Below are 23,961 nucleotides of genomic sequence, written 5' to 3'. Positions count from 1 at the left end.
GTGTGATTGGTGTGGCTGGTATGAGTCTTACCCGGGATTCAATATCCTTCCTTATTGTGTACGCTCGTCCGGGCACAGTATCCTAACTGAGGCTTGGAGGAGGGTCATAGGGGGAGGAGCCAGTGCACACCAGTTAGTCCTAAAGCTTTCCTTAGATGTGCCCAGTCTCCTGCGGAGCCGCTAATCCCCATGGTCCTTACGGAGTTCCCAGCATCCACTACGGACTATGAGAAATAGAATTATCGGTAAGTAAATTCTTATTTATTCCTGATCTCCCGACCTGGCCAGAACATTGCCCCAGTACATGTCTCCTGTATGTACTTTCAAAAATGTAAAAGGAATTTTGAGCCCTTTGTGCACTTGTTTGATGCTGTTACTTTGAGGACCTTCCTGTATGAGGCTGTACGTGTAACACCACCATGCACACCTTGCGTTCAGTCTAAAGGCAGCCTATAGCATAGTCGGTGTTAGCAATTAAAGCCGCTACTACTGTCAGTAATATGTTTATTCTTCTTTTAGGGACAGGGAAAAAGTACAAAGTGAGGTTTGACAACAAAGGGAAGAGCCTGCTGTCCGGGAACCACATTGCCTACGACGACCAGCCTACACCTGAAAAACTGTTTGTAGGGAGCAGAGTGGTGGCCAAGTACAAAGATGGGAACCAAGTGTGGCTTTATGCTGGGATTGTAGCGGAACCTCCCAGCAACAAGAATAAAATGAGGTGATGTCTCTTTAAATAGCTAGCTCATTTCCACACTTCTAACCAGCCTCCTGCATCCTCTCTCATTCACGGAGTTGAGATGTAGAATGATATATGTACAAGGCATTGGTGTGGAGTAGTGTGTGATTTGCTTTGTAAGAAAGAAGAATGTTGAAGTTAAACCATTGCTTAGCTTTACCGCTACAGCTGGTCATGTGGTGAACGCTCGGGAGGGAGATTTGAGAAGAACATTGTAATGATTTTGATAGAAGTATAGCAGTGTGTAAACTTGTCACTTGTGTTCTGTATAGATAGTTTTCTCACTTTTATTTAAAGAACTGCATCTTTTCATTACTTGTCAAACTTATTTCTTCATGCTGTCTTAAGTTGCTTGGCCGACCCTCAACAGGCATAATTCAGAGACTTACATAAACTTGATGTTTGTTGATCTGCCCATACACAGGATCTGTACTGCGAGATTGCTTACAGTGCCCTCTATGCTGCACCAAGATTGACATGCTGCAACGGGGACAGTTTCCCAAAGCAGAGGTGCATCGCCTTTGTTTTGTGCGAGTACTGAGGCCAGTGTGTGCTTCTCCGATGCAGATTTTCTGGCCCCAGAAGTGGAGATGAGGCGGCTGTTCTGAGTAGCCTTAGGCTCACTCGGATTGTCGTTGCTGCAATCAATGGTCGCACTGGTGGTCTGATGCAGCACTCTGATCTGCAATGCCGGTAGTTGGCCCTTTTTGCCTTCAGACACCTCTTGCAGCAATTAGCATATTTTCTCATACGTCCTAGAGGATGCTGGGGACACTTTAAGAACCATGGGGTATAGACTGGATCTGCAGGAGACATGGGCACTTTAAGACTTTGAATCTGTGTGAACTGGCTCCTCCCTCTATGCCCCTCCTCTAGACTTCAGTTAGATTATGTGCCCAGGCAGACTGGATACACACTGAGGAGCTCTACTGAGCTTCTCTGAAAAGACTTTGTTAGGTTTTTATTTTCAGGGAGGACTGGCAACAGGCTCCCTGCATCGTGGGACTTAGGGGAGAGAAGTCAGACCTACTTCTGATGAGTTCAAGTGCTCTGCTTCTTGGCTACAGGACACCATTAGCTCCAGAGGGTTTGGAACACTAGGCACCCTAGGGGTTCACTCCCAGGGCCCGCCATCACCCATCAGGAGCTCCTGATGAAGGACTGAATGTCCGATACGCATTGAGCTTCGCTTGTTATATTCCGTGGACTTTTCACCATTCGCTCTGAAGGATCTTCCTGGTTTTTGTGGAGCTGTGGATCCGGAACCCGGCATTTCCACACACTGTGTCCAGCTGGTGTTGCAGGAATTTCCCGAGGAGGAGAGATGCCATCTTGGTGATATGTCCATTGGAGTTGATTTTAAATGCTTCTTTTAAATCATTGTTTTGTAAGTGCGGTCTGTGGAATAAATTAACCTCTATTGTCTAAGGACTGCTACACTATGTCTCTCTCTTTCTAAAGTGTTTTAGGATGTTTAGCAAGAAGTAAAAACATCCCAATCCATTACGGATTTTTTCTCTGAGGCTCTGGAGAATTTTCCTCTTGTCCTGTGATCTAAAGAGAGAAGTGTGTGCTGCTGCTTATATAGATCTAAGCAAAGGGAGGGCGAAGAATCCCTCCATTCCCTCAGGGTGAATCATTTTCTAATTTTGTTTCACTTCTGTTGGTGGAGTTTAAACATGGTGGTTGGAGAGCGCTACTGTTAAATGCACAATTTGTATTTTGTATCTGTCTTTTGTGTGTTTGGTGGATTTACACACGTGTGTATTGTGTAGCTGCACTTCAGTCTAGTGCGCACGGAATCTGAAATTTTTCCTTTCTGCTAATAGAGGAAGAGGTAAAGGTAAAAGATCTCCTGCTGTGGCAGGGTCCCAGGAGCAGAAGTCCTCCCCAGCTTCTGCCAAATCCACCGCATGACTCTGGGGCTCCTCTGCGGGAGTCCGCACCGGTGGGTGTTTTGGTCAGTTCTGGGTTCGTTCGGGCCTGGACCCATGGGTGTTAGAAATAGAAAACTAGAGTTTGAAGATGTTCCCCCTCGATGATTTTTCAAATCTGCCTTACCAGCTTCTCCTCTGGACAGGGAGGTGGTATGCGATGCAATACAAAACCTGCGTCAAAATCAAGTGATTATCAAGGTGCCCCCGTCACAACAGGGAGAGGGCTTTTATTCGAGCCTGTTCGTGGTCCCGAAGCCGGACGGCTCGGTCAGGCCAATTCTGAACCTAAAATCCCTCAATTTCTATCTAAAAAAAGTTTAAATTTAAGATGGAGTCTCTCCGAGCAGTGATCTCCAGTCTGGAAGAAGGCTATTTTATGGTGTCTGTCGACATAAAGGATGCCTACTTACACATGCCCATACATCTTCCGCATCAGGCTTACCTAAGGTTTGCCTTTCAGGATTGTCATTACCAATTTCAGACGTTGCCGTTTGGTCTGTCCACGGCTCTGAGGTTTTTCACCAAAGTAATGGCAGAAATGATGGTTCTCCTGCGCAAGCAAGGAGTCACAATTATCCCGTACTTGGACCATCTCCTGATAAAGGCGAGATCCAGGGACCGATTGCTGCAGAGCATTACGACTTCCTTGTCAGTTCTGCAACAACATGGTTGGCTCCTAAACTTGCCAAAGTCACAGTTGAGTCCGACAAAATGACTGTCGTTTTTGGGAATGATTCTGGACACGGAATTACAGAGTTTTCCTTCCAGAAGAGAAGGCTCTGGAAATTCAGATTCTGGTCAAACAAATTCTGAAACTAGCGAGAGTGTCAATCCATCAATGCACTCGGTGGCAGATTCCATGCGAGAGTGTTTCAGTGGGATCTGTTGGACAAGTGGTCCGGATCCCATCTGCACATGCACCGGAAAATAATCTTGTCCTCCAAGACCAGAATCTCGCTCCTGTGGTGGCTGCACAGCTCTCGCCTCCTAGAGGGACGCAGGTTCGGGATCCAGGATTGTATCCTAATGACCACGGATGCGAGTCTCCGAGGCTGGGGAGCGGTCACACAAGGGGAAACTTTCTAGGGAAGATGGTCAAGCCAGGAAGTTTCTCTACACATAAACGTGTTGGAATTAAGGGCCATTTACAACGGCCTTCTTCAAGGGGAACGTCGTCTTCGCAACCTGCCTGTCCTGATACAGTCTGACAATAGAACAGCGGTAGTGCACATAAACCTCCAGGGCGGAACAAAGAGCAGAGCGGCAATGGCAGAGGCCAACAAAGTTCTCCGGTGGGCGGAAAGACATACAAGCGCTCTGTCGGCGATATTCATTCCAGGAGAGGACAACTGGGAAGCAATCTTCCTCAGCAGACACGATCTCCATCCGGGAGAGTGGGGTCTTCATCAAGAGGTCTTCGCAGAAGTGACAAGTATTTGGGGAATTCCTCAAATAGACATGATGGCATCTCGCCTCAATCAGAAACTTCAGAGATATTGTTCCAGGTCGAGAGACCCTCAAGCAATGGCAGTGAACGCCCTAGTGACACCGTGGGTGTTTCAGTCGGTGTACGTGTTCCCTCCACTTCCACTCATTCCAAAGGTACTGAAGATCATAAGAAGGACAAAGGTTCAGGCGATCCTCATTGTTCCGGACTGGCCAAGAAGGGCTTGGTATCCAGAGCTTCAGGAATTAATCGTAGGAAATCCTTGGCCTCTTCCTCTCCGAGGGGATCTGTTATCGCCGGGGCCGTGCGTGTATCAAGACTTACCGCGGCTACGTTTGACGGCTTGGCGGTTGAACGCCGGATCCTAGACCGAAAGGGTATTCCTAGTGAAGTCATTACCACACTTCTTCGGGCTAGAAAAGAAGTAATGGCGAAACATTATCACCGTATTTGGAGAAAATGTGTCTTGGTGTGAAGAATTTCAGCTAGGCCGGTTTCTCCATTTTCTGCAAGCTGGTGTGGATGCGGCCCTAAAGTTGGGCTCAATTAAAGTACAAATTTCGGCCTTATCAATTTTCTTTCAAAAAGAATTGGCTTCCCTTCCGGAAGTTCAGACTTTCGTGAAAGGCACGCTGCACATCCAACCTCCATTTTTGCCCCTGGTGGCACCGTGTGATCTTAACGTGGTGTTGCAGTTCCTTCAGTCGCATTTGGTTTGAACCTTTACAGAAGACAGTTAAAATTTCTCACTTGGAAAGTGGTCATGCTGTTGGCCTTGGCATCCGCAAGGCGGGTGTCTGAGTTAGAGGCCTTGTCTCACAAGAGCCCATATTTAGTCTTCCATGAAGATAGAGCAGAGTTGATGACTCGTCAACAGTTTCTTCCGAAGGTGGTTTCATCGTTCCACATGAAGCAACCTATTGTGGTGCCTGTGGCTACTGCCGCTTTCGCTGAGTAAAAATCCCTCGATGTGGTTAGGTCTCTGAAGATTTATGTCGCCAGCACGGCTCAACTTAGGAAAACAGACGCTTTGTTTGTCCTGTATGCTCCCAACAAGATTGGTAATCTTGCTTCTAAGCAGACTATTGCGCGTTGGATCTATACTACAATTCAGAATGCTTATTCTGCGGTTGGTTTGCCGTTGCCAAAATCAGTGAAGGTCCACTCTACCAGAAAGGTGGGCTCATCCTGGGCGGCTGCCCGGGGGGTCTCGGCGTTATAACTTTGCCGAGCAGCTACTTGGTCAGGTGCAAACACGTTTGTGAAATTTTACAAATTTGACACCCTGGCTGATGAGGACCTCAGATTTGGTCAATCGGTGCTGCAGAGTCATCTGCACTCTCCCGCCCGTTCTGGAGCTTTGGTATAACCCCATGGTTCTTGAAGTGTTCCCAGCATCCTCTAGGACGTATGAGAAAATAGGATTTTAATACCTACCGGTAAATCCTTTTCTCCTAGTCCATAGAGGATGCTGGGTGCCCGTCCTAGTACGGACTCTATCTGCAGTAATTACTTATTAGTTATTGGTTATGTTACACACGAGTTGTGTTTCTGTTATGGTCAGCCTTTTGCTGACATTGTTCATGCCGTTGACTGGATTTCTGTTGAATGCCATGTTGTACGGCGTGTTTGTGGTGTGAGCTGGTATGTATCTCACCGTTAGTTTAACAATAAATCCTTTTCCTCGAAATGTCCGTCTCCCTGGGCACAGTTCCTAGAACTGGATTCTGGAGGAGGGGCATAGAGGGAGGAGCCAGCTCACACCCATTCAAAGTCTTAAAGTGCCCATGTCTCCTGCAGATCCCGTCTATACCCCATGGTTCCTGAAGTGTCCCCAGCATCCTCTACGGACTAGGAGAAAAGAATTTACCGGTAGGTATTAAAATCCTATTTTTACACAATGCAGCTGCTGTGCTCTTAGCGTACATCAGGCCCCAGGTTGTTCACAGATCTGACTAATCAGCCAAACATTCAAATTTTTCATAGACCTCAAGTGTTTTCGCATGACCATCCCTGCTGCATATGTTGGGTCTGTACATCGTTAATATGTCAACTACTGTTTCTTAGGTTTCTGATATTCTTTGATGACGGCTACGCTTCATATGTCACACAATCGGAACTGTACCCTGTCTGCAGACCACGTGAGTGTTAAAATAGCCTCTGCTATGCATGCTCTGTTTCTGTTGATTTATTTAGCGCTGAGCGCCGTGCCGGTTCTTGCCCTTTTGGCGCCCCGGGCGAGAAATAGGGGCGTGGTTTCATACAGGGGGCGTGGTCAGTTACGCCCCCTGTACAGTAGAGTAGCGCCGCTGAAAAAGAAAAAAAAAATGAATACTTACTATCCCCGCTCCCGACCTCCGCCGGCGCCGCTTCTCTCCTCGGATCTAGCATAGACACACTAGAGGTCAATTATGACCCCTAGCGTCTGTGTCAGTCCCACAATGCTGTGCGGTGCAAAGGTCCTCTCTACGAAGGCGAAGCGAAACTAGACACGTAGCGTCTAGTTTCCTTCACAGCGGGACCAGCGGGGGACACAGCGGGGGGCACAGCAGTAGCGGATCTTGCCATGGTGCGGCGCTCCTATGGAAGGTGGCGCCCCGGGCAAAAGTCCTGCTTGCCCGTGGCAAGATCCGCTACTGGCTGAGCGCTATGTTCAGTACACAATAGGACAATCATGACTAGGGAAGTCAGTCCTGGGATCCTGGATGTTTTTGAGTCCCAAAAATACCTGAGATTTATATTCCTTCAATCCTGGTTGTTTTACGGATTCCAAATCACACTGGGGGCAGTGGGATAATACTTACGCTGGGTACACACTGAATGTTTACCCAGCTGATATGTCTGCTCGACAGGCCAACAAATCGGAACCTAGGTACATATTGAGCGATGTCAATAAAGGACGGAACAATCATGTTCCATCCTTCATTAGCATATTGCAGCACATCAAACCTGACGATGTCGCCAGCGACAGTGGGCACCTGCATATCTGGTATACACACTGCCTGATATGCGCTGTTGTGAGTGACAGGTAGGTCCAATTCGCCGGACGATCTGTCGCTCAGTGTGTACCCAGCTTTACAGATGTGTCCTCATACATCTAGCCTTAATACACCTTGCAGCATGAGATGCCTGAAGTGAGTGAATTGCCAGGTCCTGTTCAACTCTGCTTGAGTCAGGCTTCTTTTTCTTTTGCCAAAAACGCATCTAAGTTGCAGTGCGATGCACCAGAGACTGTGCTGATTAATTTGATATGCGACGCTTGTATATTGTGCATGACTGAGCCTGTGTACAGAGCAAAACAGAACTTGTATTGGATAAAAGCTGTGGCTGCTATGTTGTAGCATTTCGTGCACAGATTCAGAAACTGTACAAGTGTTGCTTATAAAATTAATCATCAGTGTGTCTTAGACGCATCACGTTGCAATTAACAGTTTTGGCAAAAAAGATGTCTGACTAGCAGAGTCTCACTGAAGACTTTTTGGCACAACTTAACAATGATGTTTGAGGACACATCTGTACCTTCTCGGTTCTGGTCGCATTATCCACTCCTCTCAGGCTCTCCCAGTTGCATATAAAATATATGGAGAAGTAGCTCTCGGTCATTGGTAGACTGAGAGCATGCTGTACGGTGACATCATCACTGTGCAGTGCACTCCCAGCCAATTTGTGATGGAACGGAGCCACATCACAGCACTCCAGCTCTTCTACTGGCCTGTGCTGATAAAGCAGCTTCCCCAGGTCAGCATGGAGTAGCAGCCGGAATTTTTAAAATGGGGCAGGATTGGCTTCACTTATTATGGCAACATTTTAATGTTCTATCTTTTTAGTATCCTCAATTTTATAACTTATTTGGCCTTCCAAATTACAGCATCATGTCTATACCTGCATTACCATTATTTTTTTTATCAATCCTGTAGTTTATTGGTGAGTGCTGCTGTATATCTTGGGTGGTTATTATTACCAACTCCTCAGAATGCCACAATTAATCACAAGTTTCAAGTTCACATCAAGTCGGCAGCACTTCTGTAAAATATATATTTTATTAAACACTATATTGTTAAAAATATGATTTATAATGATGGTTTTCATGCAATATGCATGGAGCTGTTTAGATTTATTTTGACTACATAGGAATGTTTATACAGGTTGAGTATCCCTTATCCAAAATGCTTAGGACCAGAAGTATTCTGGATATCGGATTTTTCCGTATTTTGGAATAATTGTATACCATAATGAGATATCATAGTGATGGGACCCAAGTCTAAGCACAGCATGCATTTATGTTTCATATACACCTTATACACACAGCCTGAAGGTCATTTTAGCTAACATTTTTAATAAATTTGTGCATTAAACAAAGTGTGTGTACATTCACACAATTCTTTTATGGTTCATATACACCTTATACACACAGCCTGAAGGTCATTTACTACAATATGTTTAATAACTTTGTGTATTAAATAAAGTTTGTGTACATTGAGCCACAGAAAACAAAGGTTTCACTATCTCAGTCTCACTCAAAATATTCCGTATTTCGGAATATTTGGATATGGGATACTCAACCTGTATTTAGATGCCCATGATAATGTAGATAGAGTATAAAAGACTCATAATGGGTGATTGTTATTATTCATACGCAAAGATGACCAGTGTTTTCTTCCACCCGCTCCCAGTCAGCAAATCCTGGGAGGACATTGAAGATGTTCCCTGTCGGGACTTTGTTGAGGAATATGTCACGGCCTACCCCAACCGGCCAATGGTTCTGCTCAAAACCGGTCAGCTGATCAAGACAGAGTGGGAGGGCACCTGGTGGAAATCCAAGGTGGAAGAAGTAGACGGGAGCCTGGTGAAGATTTTATTCTTGGTAGGAACATGTTTTCATTCGTTTCTCATGGTAGCGTTCTCCATGATCTGTGTGTTTTTGTGTCTACGTGTCCTTATTTTGTTTTCTCTGACGTCCTAGTGGATGCTGGGAACTCCGTAAGGACCATGGGGAATAGCGGGCTCCGAAGGAGGCTGGGCACTCTAGAAAGATCTTAGACTACCTGGTGTGCACTGGCTCCTCCCACTATGACCCTCCTCCAAGCCTCAGTTAGATTTCGTGCCCGGCCGAGGTTGGATGCACACTAGGGGCTCTCCTGAGCTCTTAGAAAGAAATAGACTTAGGTTTTTTATTTTCAGTGAGACCTGCTGGCAACAGGCTCACTGCAGCGAGGGACTAAGGGGAGAAGTAGCGAACTCGCCTGCTTGCAGCCGGATTGGGCTTCTTAGGCTACTGGACACCATTAGCTCCAGAGGGATCGACCGCAGGCCCAGTCCTTGGTGTTCGGTCCCGGAGCCGCGCCGCCGTCCCCCTTACAGAGCCAGAAGCAAGAAGATGATCCGGAAAATCGGCGGCATGAAGACTCAGTCTTCACCAAGGTAGCACACAGCACTGCAGCTGTGCGCCATTGCTCCTCTCACACACTTCACACTCCGGTCACTGAGGGTGCAGGGCGCTGGGGGGGGGCGCCCTGAGGCAGCAATAAAAACACCTTGGCTGGCAAAAATACCTCAATATATAGCCCCAGGGGCTATATATGAGGTAAATACCCCTGCCAGATTCCATAAAAAAGCGGGAGAATAGGCCGCGGAAAAGGGGCGGAGCTATCTCCCTCAAGCACACTGGCGCCATTTTCCCTCACAGCTCCGTTGGAGGGAAGCTCCCTAGCTCTCCCCTGCAGTTTACAACACAGAAAAGGGTTAAAAAAGAGAGGGGGGGCATTTAATTTAGGCGCAGTATACAATATATAAAAAAAGAAAAAGCAGCTATAGGGGACATAACTCAGTTAGTCCCTGCATTATATAGCGCTCTGGTGTGTGCTGGCATACTCTCACTCTGTCCCCCCAAAGGGCTTTTGTGGGTCCTGTCCTCGTTTAGAGCATTCCCTGTGTGTCTGCGGTGTGTCGGTACGGCTTTGTCGACATGTTGAATGAGGAGGCTTATATGGTGACGGAGCAGAGGCCGATATATGTGATGTAGCCCCCTGTGGGCCGACACCAGAGTGGATGGATAGGTAAAAGGTATTAACCGACAGTGTCAACTCCTTACATAAAAGGATGGATGACGTAACAGCTGTGGGACAGCCGGCTTCTCAGCCCGCGCCTGCCCAGGCGTCTCAAAGGCCATCAGGGGCTCAAAAACGCCCGCTCTCTCTATAAATGGGTTTTTAGGTTTGGGGAGAAAAAACAGGCAGTGTTTTGTTCCCCCATCAGATGAATAAATGAAGTGTGTGAAAATCGTGGGTTTACCCCGTTTAGAAACTGGTAATTTCTAAAAAGTTACTGATGGCGTACCCTTTCCCGCCAGGAGGATAAGTTACGCTGGGAGATATCCCCTAGGGTGGATAAGGCGCTCACACGGTTGTCAAAAAAGATGGCACTGCCGTTTTAGGAACGGCCACTTTGAAGGTACCTGTTGATAAAAGACAGGAGGATATCCTGAAGTCTGTATTTACACACTCGGGTACTAGACGGAGACCTGCAGATCGTGCTGCTGCAGCGTGGTCGGTGACCCTGTCAAACATGAGAACATATTAAAGACGTCGTCTTATATATGAGAAATGCACAGAGGGATATTTTGCCGGCTGGCATCCAAAATGAATGTAATGTCCATTCTGTCAGGAGGGTATTAGAGACCTGTCACGGGACAGGTGATGCTGACTTTAAAAAGATTCTGCCTTATAAGGGTGAGGAATTATTTGGGGATGGTCTCTGGGACCTCGTATCCACAGCCACAGCTGGGAAGAAATATTTTTACCTCAGGTTTCCTCACAGACTAAGAAAGCACTGTATCAGGTACAGTCCTTTCGGCTTCAGAAAAGCAAGCGGGTCAAAGGCGTTTCCCTTCTGTACAGAGACAAGGGAAGAGGGAAAAAGCTGCACCAGTCAGCCTGCTCCCAGATTCAAAATTCTTCTCTCGCTTCCTCTGAGCCCACAGCATGACGCGGGGGCTCCACAGGTGTAGCCAGGTACGGTGGGGGGCCGTCTAAAAAATTTCAGAGATAAGTGGGCTCGCTCACAGGTGGATCCCTGTTTCTTTCAAGAAGTATGTCAGGGGTACAAGCTGGAATTCGAGATATCTCCCCCCAGCCGTTTCCTAGATTATGGCTTGCCGACAACTCCCTCAGGCAGGGAGGCTGTACTAAAGGCAATTAATAAGCAGTATTCCCAACAGGTAATACTCAAGTGCCCCTACTTCAACAAGGACGGGGTTACTATTTTACACGGGTTGGGGTACCGAAACCGCATGGTTCGGTGTGACCCATTTATATTAAAATCCTTGAACACATACATAAAAAAATTCAAGTTCAAGATGGAATCGCTCGGGGCGGTTATTGCAAGCCTGGACGAGGGGGATTACATGGTATCCCAGGACATCAAGGATGCTTACCTGCATGTCCCCATTTACCATCCTCTCCAGAAGTACCTCAGATTTGTGGTACAGGATTACCATTACCAAGTCCAGACAGGACTGTACAAGGCACCGAGGGTGTTTACCGGGGTAATGGCCGAAATGATGATACTCCTTCGAAAAAAGGGAGTTTTTAATTATCCCGTACTTGGACAATCTCCTTATAAGGGCGAGGTCCAAGGAGCAGTTGCTAGTCGGGGTAGCACTATTTTGGAAAGTGCTACAACAGCAGAGTTGGATTCTAAACAGTCCAAAATCACAGCTGGTTCCTATGACACGTCTACTGTTCCTGGGGATGGTTCTGGACACAGACCAGAAATAAGTGTTTCTCCGGGAGGAGAAAGCCAAGGAGCTGTCATCTCTAGTCAGAGACCTCCTGAAGCCAAAACAGGTATCGGTGCATCATTGCACGCGAATCCTGGGAATAAGGGTAGCTTCCTACGAAGCAATCCCATTCGGCAGGTTCCATGCAAGAATTTTTCAGTGGGACCTGTTGGACAAGTGGTCCGGATCGCATCTTCAAATGCATCGGCTGATAACCCTGTCTCCAAGGACCAGGGTATCTCTAAAATGGTGGCTGCAGAGTGCCCATCTTAAGGAGGGCCGCAGGTTCGACATACTGGACTAGGTCCTAGTGACCATGGAGGCCAGCCTTTGAGGCTGGGGGCAGTAACACAGGGAAGAAAATTCCAAGGACTTTGGTCAAGTCAGGTGACTTCTCTACACAGGCAAGACCTCTGCTTCAAAACCAGCCGGTACTGATCCAATCAGACAACATCACGGCGGTCGCACATGTAAACCAACAGGGCGACACAAGAAGCAGGATGGCGATGGCAAAAGCCACAAGGATTCTCCGATGGGCGGAAAATCATGTGTTAGCACTGTCAACAGTGTTCATTCCCGGAGTGGACAACTGGGAAGCTGATCTTCTCAGCAGACACGACCTCCACCCGGGAGAGTGGGGACTTCATCCAGAAGTCTTCCAAAGGATTGTACACCTTTGGGAAAGGCCACAGGTGGACATGATGGCGTCCCGCCTCAACAAAAAGCTATAAAAGTTATAGCGCCAGGTCAAGGGACCCTCAGGCGATAGTTGTGGACGCTCTGGTAACACCGTGGGTGTACCAGTCGTTTTATGTGTTCCCTCCTCTGCCCCTCATACCAAAGGTATTGAGAATAATAATAAGAAGGCGAGGAGTAAGAACGATACTCGTGGTTCCGGATTGGCCAAGAAGAGCTTGGTACCCAGAACTTCAAAAAATTATATCAGAGGACCCATGGCCTCTGCCGCTCAGACAGGACCTGCGGCAGCAGGGGCCCTATCTGTTCCAAAACTTACCGCGGCTGCGTTTGACGGCATGGCGGTTGAACGCCGGATCCTGAAGGAAAAGGGCATTCCGGAGGAAGTCATTCCTACGCTTATTAAAGCTAGGAAAGAGGTTACAGCAAATCATTATCACCGCATATGGCGGAAGTATGTTGCATGGTGTGAGGCCGAAAAGGCCCCAACAGAGGAATTTCAACTAGGTCGATTTCTGCATTTCCTGCAAGCAGGAGTGAATATGGGCCTAAAACTGGGCTCCATTAAGGTACAGATCTCGGCTCTGTCGATTTTCTTTCAAAAAGAACTAGCTTCAGTACCTGAAGTTCAGACTTTTGTAAGGGGAGTGCTGCATATTCAGCCCCCGTTTGTGCCCCCTGTGGCACCTTGGGATCTCAACGTGGTGTTGAGTTTCTTAAAATCACATTGGTTTGAACCACTAAAAACCGTGGATCTGAAATATCTCACGTGGAAGGTGGTCATTGGCGGCTTTGTCCTGTAAAAGCCCTTATCTGATTTTCCATATGGATAGGGCAGAATTGAGGACTCGTACCCAGTTTCTCCCTAAGGTGGTGTCAGCGTTTCACCTGAACCAGCCTATTGTGGTGCCTGCGGCTACTAGGGACTTGGAGGGCTCCAAGTTGTTAGACGTGGTCAGGGCCCTGAAAATATATGTTTCCAGGACGGCTGGAGTCAGAAAATCTGACTCGCTGTTTATCCTATATGCACCCAACAAGCTGGGTGCTCCTGCTTCTACGCAGACTATTGCTCGTTGGATTTGTAGTACAATTCAGCTTGCACATTCTGTGGCAGGCCTGCCACAGCCAAAATCTGTCAATGCCCATTCCACAAGGAAGGTGGGCTCATCTTGGGCGGCTGCCCGAGGGGTCTCGGCTTTACAACTTTGCCGAGCTGCTACTTGGTCAGTGGCAAACACGTTTGCAAAATTCTATAAATTTGATACCCTGGCTGAGGAGGACCTAGAGTTCTCTCATTCGGTGTTGCAGAGTCATCCGCACTCTCCCGCCCGTTTGGGAGCTTTGGTATAATCCCCATGGTCCTTACGGAGTTCCCAGCATCCACTAGGACGTCAGAGAAAATAAGAATTTACTCACCGGTAATTCTATTTCTCGTAGTCCGTAGTGGATGCTGGGCGCCCGTCCCAAGTGCGGTGTATCTGCAATACTTGTACGTAGTTATTGTTAACTAAATCGGGTTATTGTTGAGCCATCTGTTGAGAGGCTCGGTTGTTTCATACTGTTAACTGGGTTTCATATCACGAGTTATACGGTGTGATTGGTGTGGCTGGTATGAGTCTTACCCGGGATTCAAAATCCTTCCTTATTGTGTACGCTCGTCCGGGCACGGTGTCCTAACTGAGGCTTGGAGGAGGGTCATAGTGGGAGGAGCCAGTGCACACCAGGTAGTCTAAGATCTTTCTAGAGTGCCCAGCCTCCTTCGGAGCCCGCTATTCCCCATGGTCCTTACGGAGTTCCCAGCATCCACTACGGACTACGAGAAATAGAATTACCGGTGAGTAAATTCTTATTTTTGTTTCCCTATGGATTGCAAATGCAGCTTTACGCTCTTTGGCAACTTACATCTGCTGCTACCTGGACCTACTTCGTGAAGAGGCTTCTGGCTCTAGTTCTAGTCCCCAGAGTTTGGTTATTCCAAAGCCTTCAGGTTCTGTGGCAGCCACAAATGCTGAGCTTGCTTGGTTTAGAGGTTTTTCATGTCAGTGCAGACGTGTTGGGCATTATTGGACCTTATGTCCAGCAATCACTTACTGAGTTGGGCACCGCTACTAGCTTTTCCTCTCCTGGCTCTCTTCACTGCATGCTTCACTGTCCTGTTGCAGGCTGCCATTATTCAGGGAGAACCGCTGTTGATGGGAAACCAGAAGGATTCTGTCAAACAACGCTACTGCGGTACCGTACATCAACCAGAGAGTTCCCTTGCAATAGACGAAATCAGCCAGACCATGCTCTGGACAGCCTTGTTTATTCCATGAGTGGGAATACTGGAAGACCAATTAACTCTATTGTGTGTGTGTGTGTGTGTGTGTGTGTGTGTGTGTGTATGTATGTATGTATATATGTATATATGTGTGTATATATTTATATTTATATATATATATATATATATATATATATATATATATATTCATGAAGTAATAAAGAATATTGGGGGAGATGTACTAAGCCGTGTAGAGGGAGATAGTACCAGTCAGCTCCTAACTGCCATGTTACAGCTTGAAAATTTAGTTTGGTGCTGATTGGTTGGCAGTTTATCTCTCTCCATGGCTTTAGTACATCTGCCCTCTGTGAGTAATAAAAAAAGAACCTAATGTTCTAAGAGAACCCGTTCCATTTGTTGGGAGTATAGTTGAAGGGAAATTTAAAATCAAGTTCTTTCACATGTGACTTGTATCATAGCCTGGTCCCGCTGCTCGCATTCTGTGATAGAATTATTGATTTCTAGGTCACAATTAAATAGTGATCCTGTTTGCAGGTTCAGGTATTAAGTTTATAATGAACAGTTTAGGTTGTAAGGCTGAGAGCAAGGTGCTGGTACCTCTCTGGTCATATCCAGCATCATTTTAGTACTGTCCCTGCTGCCAAGTGCTGCTGGACATGCTGGCATTCTATAAATGTTACATAATCACTTTTAGGTTTGGACTAAATATCACATATTAAAATTAGTAGAAAATGTTACTTTTTATTCGGTTGTTGATATATTATCCCAGAGTCTAGTTTTGAAACCTTCACAGATAGATGATGATATAGCTTAAGCATGCACAGAATCTATAATAATGGTTTTAGTATTATGAATTATTGCTGGTATCCTTGACTCAAGTTCTCCATTGCTATATCCTGTTGCAGCATTGTAGCATTATTTTGTTAAATATCTGTAATAGATTCTCTGTAATTACTGTTGTAATAAGTGATAATATATTCTGGCTTTGCAGTGTGGTTGCTGGTTTTACTGTATTAACAAGGCGGATTACATGTAAATTTGCTCCACATTTGTCTCGCTTACTTTACAGGGATTGCACTGAGTTTATCGAGACCCATGTGAGTCCTAGAGACTCATCCTTTACTCACACACTTTATGGGTCCCTTGTGAGGGGTTCACTACGGCTGGCCGGCAGTCGGGCTCCCGGCGACCAGCATCCCGGCGCCGGGAGCCCGACCGCCGGCTTACCGACAGCTTGGCGAGCGCAAATGAGCCCCTTGCGGGCTCGCTGCGCTCGCCACGCTACGGGCACGGTGGCGCGCTACGCGCGCCACACGCGCCACACTATTTTATTCTCCCTCTATGGGGGTCGTGGACCCCCACGAGGGAAAATAATTGTCGGTATTCCGGCTGTCGGTATTCCGGCTGTCGGGCTCCCGGCGCCGGTATACTGAGCGCCGGGAGCCCGACCGCCGGCAAACAGAAGACCACCCCTTGTAATATACCTCTCCACATGCCTTTTGTATGCCTCTCTGATCCCTCCACATTACCTGTATGTGCCATCCCACCCATCTACCTGCACCACATCTGCCATCCTACCTCTTCACGTGCCCATCAGAATTTCCACACACACTTTCTGCTGGAGATGCAGAGATGTGTGAAAGCACACTTTCCACCTCCGGCATGTGCCGTCTCTTACATGCAGTGCTTATATCCCTTCTGTGACAGTGCGATCCTGCTTTGTTATGCTACTAGCCGGCAAGTAGTACAAGGATGGGCCCTACTTCATCTGCACTGATAGCACTATCTGATTGGCCAGAGCGTATCTTTGACTTGATCCTTTTTCATGAATCGTCCTATGCCTCCTTTTAAGAAGCTCTACTTTCAAGGGATAATATCTTTTCTCTAGCATCCATAAGGGATATTGGGGAAAACTAGTACAATGGGGTGTAGATGGGGTCCAAATCAGCCAGTGCACTTAAAATTTCTTCAACTAGGTTTGCTGGCTCCTCCCCTCTATGCCCCCTCCCACAGGTAGTTTAGAAAAAAGTGCCCTCAGGATAGGATGCATATCTCTGCAACTCCAGAGAGTTTTCTTCAATTAAGTTTAAAACTTTTTTTCTCTTACGTCCTAGTGTATACTGGGGTTCCATTTAGTACCATAGGGTATAGACAAGTCCACTAGGAGCCATGGGCACTTTAAGAATTTGATAGTGTGGGCTGACTCCTCCCTCTATGCCCTTCCTACCAGACTCAATTTAGAAAATGTGCCCGGAGGAGCCTGCCTGCTTTGTGGGACTTAGGGGGGGAATGGCCCAACCTCTTGAAGGGTTAATGGTCCCGTTCCCTGCTGACAGGACACTGAGTTCCTGAGGGAACCCACCACGGAGAGCGTACATTCCCGCAGCACGCCACCACCCCTAACAGAGCCAGAAGAATGAAGAGTGGTGAGTACTAAGCCGGCGTCCCGGTTAGCGGGTCGCCGGCCATTATGGCGGCATGAGGATACGGAGACACACACCTTCTAACCGGGGTGAAATGCGTTTCCAGACTAGGTACACAGCTGCGTCTCGGTACACTGTACATTGTACCCATAATGGCAAAAATAGACTTAAAATGGTTTTCTCTCCATTTTAAGCACCGGATTACCTCAGCCTGTATAAAAAAGCGTGAAGAACGCGCACCATTGAGGGGGCGGGGCCTTCACTATGAGCGGATCCAGCAGCTCACAGCGCCATTTTCCCTCTGCAGTGGACATAGACGCTTTCTGACAGGAGAGACTCCAGATTAAAAATGAAGTCCTCAGTCACTTTTCCTGTGTCTAAGGAGTTGAATACCCTGTTTGAAGAACCGTGGGTTAATCCTAAGAAGAAATTTCAAATCCCTAAGAGGTTGCTCTCATCGTTTCCTTTTCCTCTGGAGGATAGGAAAAAATGGGAAAATCCACCGATAGTGGACGCATCAATCTCTAGGCTGTCACGAAAAATTGTATTGCCTGTCCCTGGTGCAGCCTCCCTAAAAGACACGGCTGATCGTAAAATTGAGACTACACTCAAATCATTGTACACAGCTGCTGGGGTGCCCAGAGACCCACTATTGCATGTGCGTGGATCACAAAAGCCATTGAAAAATGGTCAGGTAACCTAATTGAGGGGTTAGATTCCTTGTCTAGGGGGGATGTTTTACTCATGCAGCATATACCGGACTCTGCAAACTTTATGGTGGAAGCCATAAAAGAGAGAGGCTTGCTTAATGCACGCACCACCGCTATGGCAGTGTCAGCACGCAGGGGCTTGTGGCTACGCCAGTGGACTGCTGATGCGGATCCCAGGAAAGGCGTGAAAGGCCTACCATTCACAGGATAGGTCTTGTTTGGAGATGAACTAGACAAATGGATCTCCAAAGCTACTGCGTGTAAGTCTACGTATCTTCCTTCCGCAGTTCCCCCAGCCAGGAAAGCTTATTCAGCTTCAAATTTACAGTCCTTTTAGACGGTCAAGTTTAAGGGCAAATCCAGAGGTGCTTCTACAGCCTCCAGAGGCGCAAGAGGTAAACCACGCAAACCAGCAACTGCAGGTGCTCCGGAACAGAGCTCGGGCTCTGCTTCCTCAAAGCATTCAGCATCACGGTGGACCGCGATGCCTTGAAGGCTGTCAGGTGGGAGGCCGTCTAAAATTCTTCAGTCACATCTGGTCAAGTTCGTGCTGGGATCCCTGGGTCACAGATCTTATTTACCAGGGCTATAGACTGGAGTTCCAAGAGCTCCCACCTCACAGATTCTTCAAATCAGACTTACCAAGTCATTGTTCCAGTTCCACCTCATCTGCAAAACAAGGGGTACTATTCCAACTTGTTTGTAGTACCGAAACCGGATGGTTCGGTGCGGCGGATTCTGAACCTCAAGTCCTTGAACCCGTTCTTAAGAGTGTTCAAGTTCAAGATGGAGTCTCTGACAGCGGTGATCTCAGATCTGGAGGAAGGGGAATTCCTAGTGTCTCTGGATATCAGGGATGCGTACCTTCACATTCCGATCTGGCCGCCTCATCAGGCTTATCTACTGGTTGCACTGCAGGACTGTCACTACCAGTTCCAGGCCCTGCCATTTGGTGTCTGCTTGGCACCGAGGATGTACACCAAAGTGATGGCAGAGATGATGTTTCTACTCCGCAAACAGGGAGTGAATATAATTCCGTACCTGGACGATCTTCTGATAAAGGCGCTGTCCAGGGAGAGGTTGCTGGACAGCATTGGTTTCTCAACCAAACTTCTCCAGGATCACGAGTGGATTCTGAACCTTCCGAAATCTCACCTAGAGCCAACACGGAGGTTCCCATTCCTGGGAATGATACTGGACATGGAGTCGCAGAAAGTGTTCCTTCCGTTGGAAAAGGCATTGGTAATCCAATCGATGGTTAGGGATGTCCTGAAGCCAACCCAGATATCGGTGCATCTATGCATTTGCCTTCTGGGGAGAATGGTGGCCTCTTACGAGGCGCTTCAATACGGAAGGTTTCACACAAGACCCTTCCAGCTTGATCTGTTGGACAAATGGTCCGGATCGCATCTTCACATGCACCAGAGGATCCGTCTCTGTCGCCAAAAGCCAGGATTTCCCTTCTGTGGTGGCTACGGACTTCTCGTCGAGGGTCGGAGGTTCGGAATTCAGAACTGTATTCTGTTAACCACGGATGCAAGCCTCAGAGGCAGTCACCCAGCGGGTGCAGTTTCAAGGAAGATGGTCAAGTCAGGAAGTCATCCTTCCAATCAACATTCTGGAGCTCAGGGCCATATGCAACACCCTTCTGCAAGCCTCATATCTTCTTCAAGATTGGGCCATTCAGGTCCTGTCGGACAATGTGACGGCAGTGACATACATAAACCGACAGGGCGGGACGAAAAGCAGAGCAGCAATGTCAGAGGTGTCAATAATTCTTCTCTGGGCAGAAAAAAATGCTGTGGCATTGTCAACGGTCTTCATTCCGGGAGTAGAAAACTGGGAAGCAGACTTCCTAAGCAGACACGACCTGCACCCGGGGGAGTAGGGGCCTTCACCCGGAAGTGTTAAGGTGCTTGACACGTCTATATATCCACAAATTGACATCATGGCCTCTCATCTCAACAAGAAGCTCTAGCGGTATTGTTCCAGGTCGAGAGACCCACAGGCAGCTCCTACGACTCCATGGGTCTATCAGATGGTATACGTGTTTCCTCCACTTCCTCTGATCACAAGAATTCTCAAAAACAATAAAAAGGGAAAAGGTTCAAGCAATACTCATTGCTCCGGACTGGCCAAGAAGGGCCAGTCTGGAGATGCTCCTTGAAGATCCGTGGCCTCTACCTCTTCGTGAGGATCTTCTGCAGCAGGGCCTGTTCGTCTATCGGGACTTAACGCGGCTACGTTTGACGGCATGGAAGTTGAACGGCTGATTCTAGCCTGAAGAGGGATCCTTAACAAGGTTATCCCGATTATCATCCAAGCCAGGAAGGGGGTAACGTCTAAACATTACCACCGTATTTGGAAGCAATGCGTCTCTTGCTGTGAGAGCAGAAATTATTCTGTGGTGAAATTTCATCTTGGCCGTTTCCTGCTTTTTCTACAGGCAGGTGTGGATGTGGGCCTACGTCTGGGCTCCATAAAAGTTCAGATTTCGGCCTTGTCCATTTTCTTACAAAAACAGTTGGCCTCTCTCCCTGAGGTCCAGACGTTCTTGAAATGTGTTCTGCACCTCCAACCCCTCTTTGTGTCTCCCACGGCACCTTGGGATCTCAGTGCGGTGCTGCAGTTCCTCCAATCGGACTGGTTTGAACCTGGTATTGCTCGAGGACCAGGGACCCTCAGGCGAGGGCAGTGGACGCTCTGGCGTCACTGTACTGGCTGGTCTTGCTGTTTCCTCCGATTCCATTGCTCCCAAGGGTGTGAAAGCGAATCGGGATCCAAGCAATTCTGATATCCATGGATTGGCCTTGGAGGTCGTGGTACGCGGATCTTCTGGACATGTCCGTCAAAGACCCTTGGCCTCTACCACTGAGAAGCGATCTTCTGCAACAAGGACCGTTCGTCTACCGGACTTACGGCGACCTCATTTGACTGCATGGAGGTTGAGAGGAACATCCTAGCTCACAAGGGCCTTTCCAAGAAGGTTATTGCTACCATGGTTCAGGCCAGGAAACATATGACGATATAACGCGTAGAGAGAGTTAGATTTGGGTGGGGTGTGTTCAAACTGTTATCTAAATTAGAAGAAAAAAGAAGAAAATGAGACAGCGCTTCTTACTTTGAAAAAGATTTTTTATATATATATGAAACACAATAAATCTCAATATCACATATGAATACCGGCCAGTATACTTTAAAAAACAATTATATATTTCTATTATACAATCTAAAACCGCAAAAACCACTTGATACTTTATGGAGCTGCCAATTTCAATACTCTATTAGCTACAGTACAGCTATAGTTTTAACTTGCATAAATATTCATCTATCCTCTATGAAGACAAATTAATAGATATAATATCCAGGTTGGAATCCCACTGTGATTATTTCCAGCACAGTTCTTTTAGGTACAACATGCAAGTGTGCCAATCAATTCAAACGGTATTAGGCAGTCCTGTAAGCATGCCAAAGAAATAACGAGGTATTATAGCGTGTTAGTAGAAGGCAGATCTTCCAAGGCAGTAGCAAGATAATATTATAGCATGTTAGTAGAAGGCAGATCTTTCCAGCACTTTTAAGCCATGCACCAATTTACTTGTAGTTAATGTGTAGCAGTTCTTTTAGGTGCACCATGCAAAGCACCAATTACCTCTCCCAGCAACTTCTCTCCCTTGGAGCCTTGCCTGTGCTCCAAGGCTGCTGTGTGGAGTCCGTTCTGCTCCCCCTTTAGCGCTGGGGTGTTTGAATGAATGTGAGCCGGCCGGCTTTCAAACAATGCTGCAGGAGTACTTTTCTCTCCCAAGGTGTTCTGCTCGTGACAAATGCGTTTCTCCGCCTCCTCATTAGCATCGTCTGCTTCCTCAGTGTCAGTATATGACGATATAACGTGTAGAGAGAATTAGATTTGGGTGGGGTGTGTTCAAACTGATATCTAAATTGCAGTGTAAAAATAAAGTAGCCAGTATTTACCCTGCACAGAAACAATATAACCTGCCCAAATCTAACTCTGCAAATGTTATCTGCCCCACCTGCAGTGCACATAGTTTTGCCCATTAGCTTACAAATTTGCTGCTGTGATCAGATCTGTTACCCCCCAGACCGATGCCTAGTGTACGGAGACTATCTGTGAGACTATTCGGATTCAATAGGATCTTTTAGAACTAAGCTGTGATTGGGTAGTGTATACATTGTACATATGGATTAGTATCTTTCTGTGTTGGGCAAAATCTTATAGTATATAAATGGCTTTATTCTGTTTAGGTTTAGTATTATGTGCAAATATTACATTATTTCTAGTGAAGGAGTATTCACTGCATATTTCAGGACGACAAGCGATGTGAGTGGATTTATCGAGGGTCCACTCGTTTGGAGCCCATGTTCAGCATGAAGACGTCTACAGCTTCAACACAGGAGAAGAAGCAAGCAGGACAACAGCGAACTCGCCCTAATGTGGGTGAGTTATCCCCTTGGTTTCTGTCGAGGACTGGGAATCCTTAGTTTACATCTACAGGTCGAGTCCCTTTATAGCCAGAAAAATCAGATATCCAAAATATTTCAACATCCAAAATTCTTGTGACCGAGATAGTGACACCTTTAATTTCTGATGGTTTAAAGATTATTTCATGCACAAAATTATTAAACATATTGTATAAAATTACCTTCAGGCTTTATGTATAAGGTGTGTATGAAACATAAATGCATTTCATATTTAGAGTTGGGTCCCATCCCCAAGAAATCTCATTATGGGATGTAAATATTTCAATATATGGAAATATCTGGTCCAAACTGCTTCTGGTCCCAAGCATTTTGGATATGCGAAACTCCGCCTGTACCAGGATTTGGAAATAATGGAGTGTACCTTTCGCTATGATTACAGGGACAGTGCGGAGTAAGGGGCCAGTGGTACAGTACACGCATGACCTCACAGGAAGTGAGTCTCCTTTTAAACCAGCAGCTCCAGCCTCTCCTGAGTCAATTCCTTCACCGCAACTTATCGACACAGAGTAAGTATAAATGCTTTCCTCCGATTTCTAAATCTAGAGAAATTCCACAAATGTATGCTAAAGTTTAGTCACTCCTGGTTATATCGTACAGTATATTTTATTCACTCTATGTACAGATGTGTCGTCATATATCTTTCCTCAATACGCTACTCAGCAGTAGATGCCTGGCATGAGTGAGCCGACAGGTCCTGTGCAACTCTGGCATCTTTTTTTGCTATGCGTATATGATGCACAAGCAGACTCTGCTAAATCAAAGGATATGTGGCGTGCCTGTATTCTGTGCATCTGTGGCGCTATCTGCATACATTATGCGACATTACAGTGCTTTCTGTAGCGTAGCATTTTGTAAACCGATACAGCCATGGTCACATACAGAATATAGGCATGCCGCATATCATTTTAAGCAGCAAAAGCAGCTCGTGCTTCTTATCCGCATCGTTTTGCAGTTAAGACACGTTTTAACGGAAAAGTTGCATGAAAATGCACTCGGCGCTACAATGTTACGGCATGGCGTGACTAGGACTGTTTAACGTGCAGGGTTGGTAGATACTATTGGCCACACCTGTACAACTTGCTGTTTACTTTCAGCAAGGTACACACTTCCACAAGGATTGCAGAATTTTCCAGATTAATAAAGAATATGTTGCTTGTGCAAACCTTTTGGTACCCTTCAAATTATGCATTCATACATTTTTCTTAAGGCTTCAAAATGTGATGGACTCAATAGTCCTCATGGAGATACTGCCACAGTCTAAGCTTTTCTAACCCTTCTTACCTCTCTGGACATTGTGCCTACTCTCGTCAACCATGGGCACCTCTTAATAGCTGATGGAGAGTTAAACTGCCAGCCTGGAATTTACACTAGGGACGGTGGACATTTAAGAGGAACTATTCCGATCAATGGAGACCCAGAAAACTCCCAGAACAGCTCAACTAGGTACATTT

The 23,961-nt window shown here is 46.7% G+C and overlaps 1 protein-coding gene across 1 annotated transcript in view; it reads left to right on the top strand.

Annotated features, from left to right (window-relative positions):
• The window catches only part of LOC134980997 (histone-lysine N-methyltransferase SETDB1-like), a 134,875-nt gene that overhangs the window by 33,164 nt on the left and 77,750 nt on the right, over positions 1-23,961 (top strand). Inside the window, exons 7-11 of the mRNA XM_063948064.1 lie at positions 520-721; positions 6,191-6,264; positions 8,797-8,987; positions 22,337-22,466; positions 22,890-23,016. Coding sequence (XP_063804134.1) covers positions 520-721; positions 6,191-6,264; positions 8,797-8,987; positions 22,337-22,466; positions 22,890-23,016 — 724 coding nt within the window. The remainder of the gene's footprint in view (positions 1-519; positions 722-6,190; positions 6,265-8,796; positions 8,988-22,336; positions 22,467-22,889; positions 23,017-23,961) is intronic.

The sequence above is a fragment of the Pseudophryne corroboree genome, chromosome 12 (assembly GCF_028390025.1).
Source record: "Pseudophryne corroboree isolate aPseCor3 chromosome 12, aPseCor3.hap2, whole genome shotgun sequence".
NCBI lineage: Eukaryota > Metazoa > Chordata > Amphibia > Anura > Myobatrachidae > Pseudophryne > Pseudophryne corroboree.
This window is presented reverse-complemented; position numbering and strand designations above follow the sequence as displayed.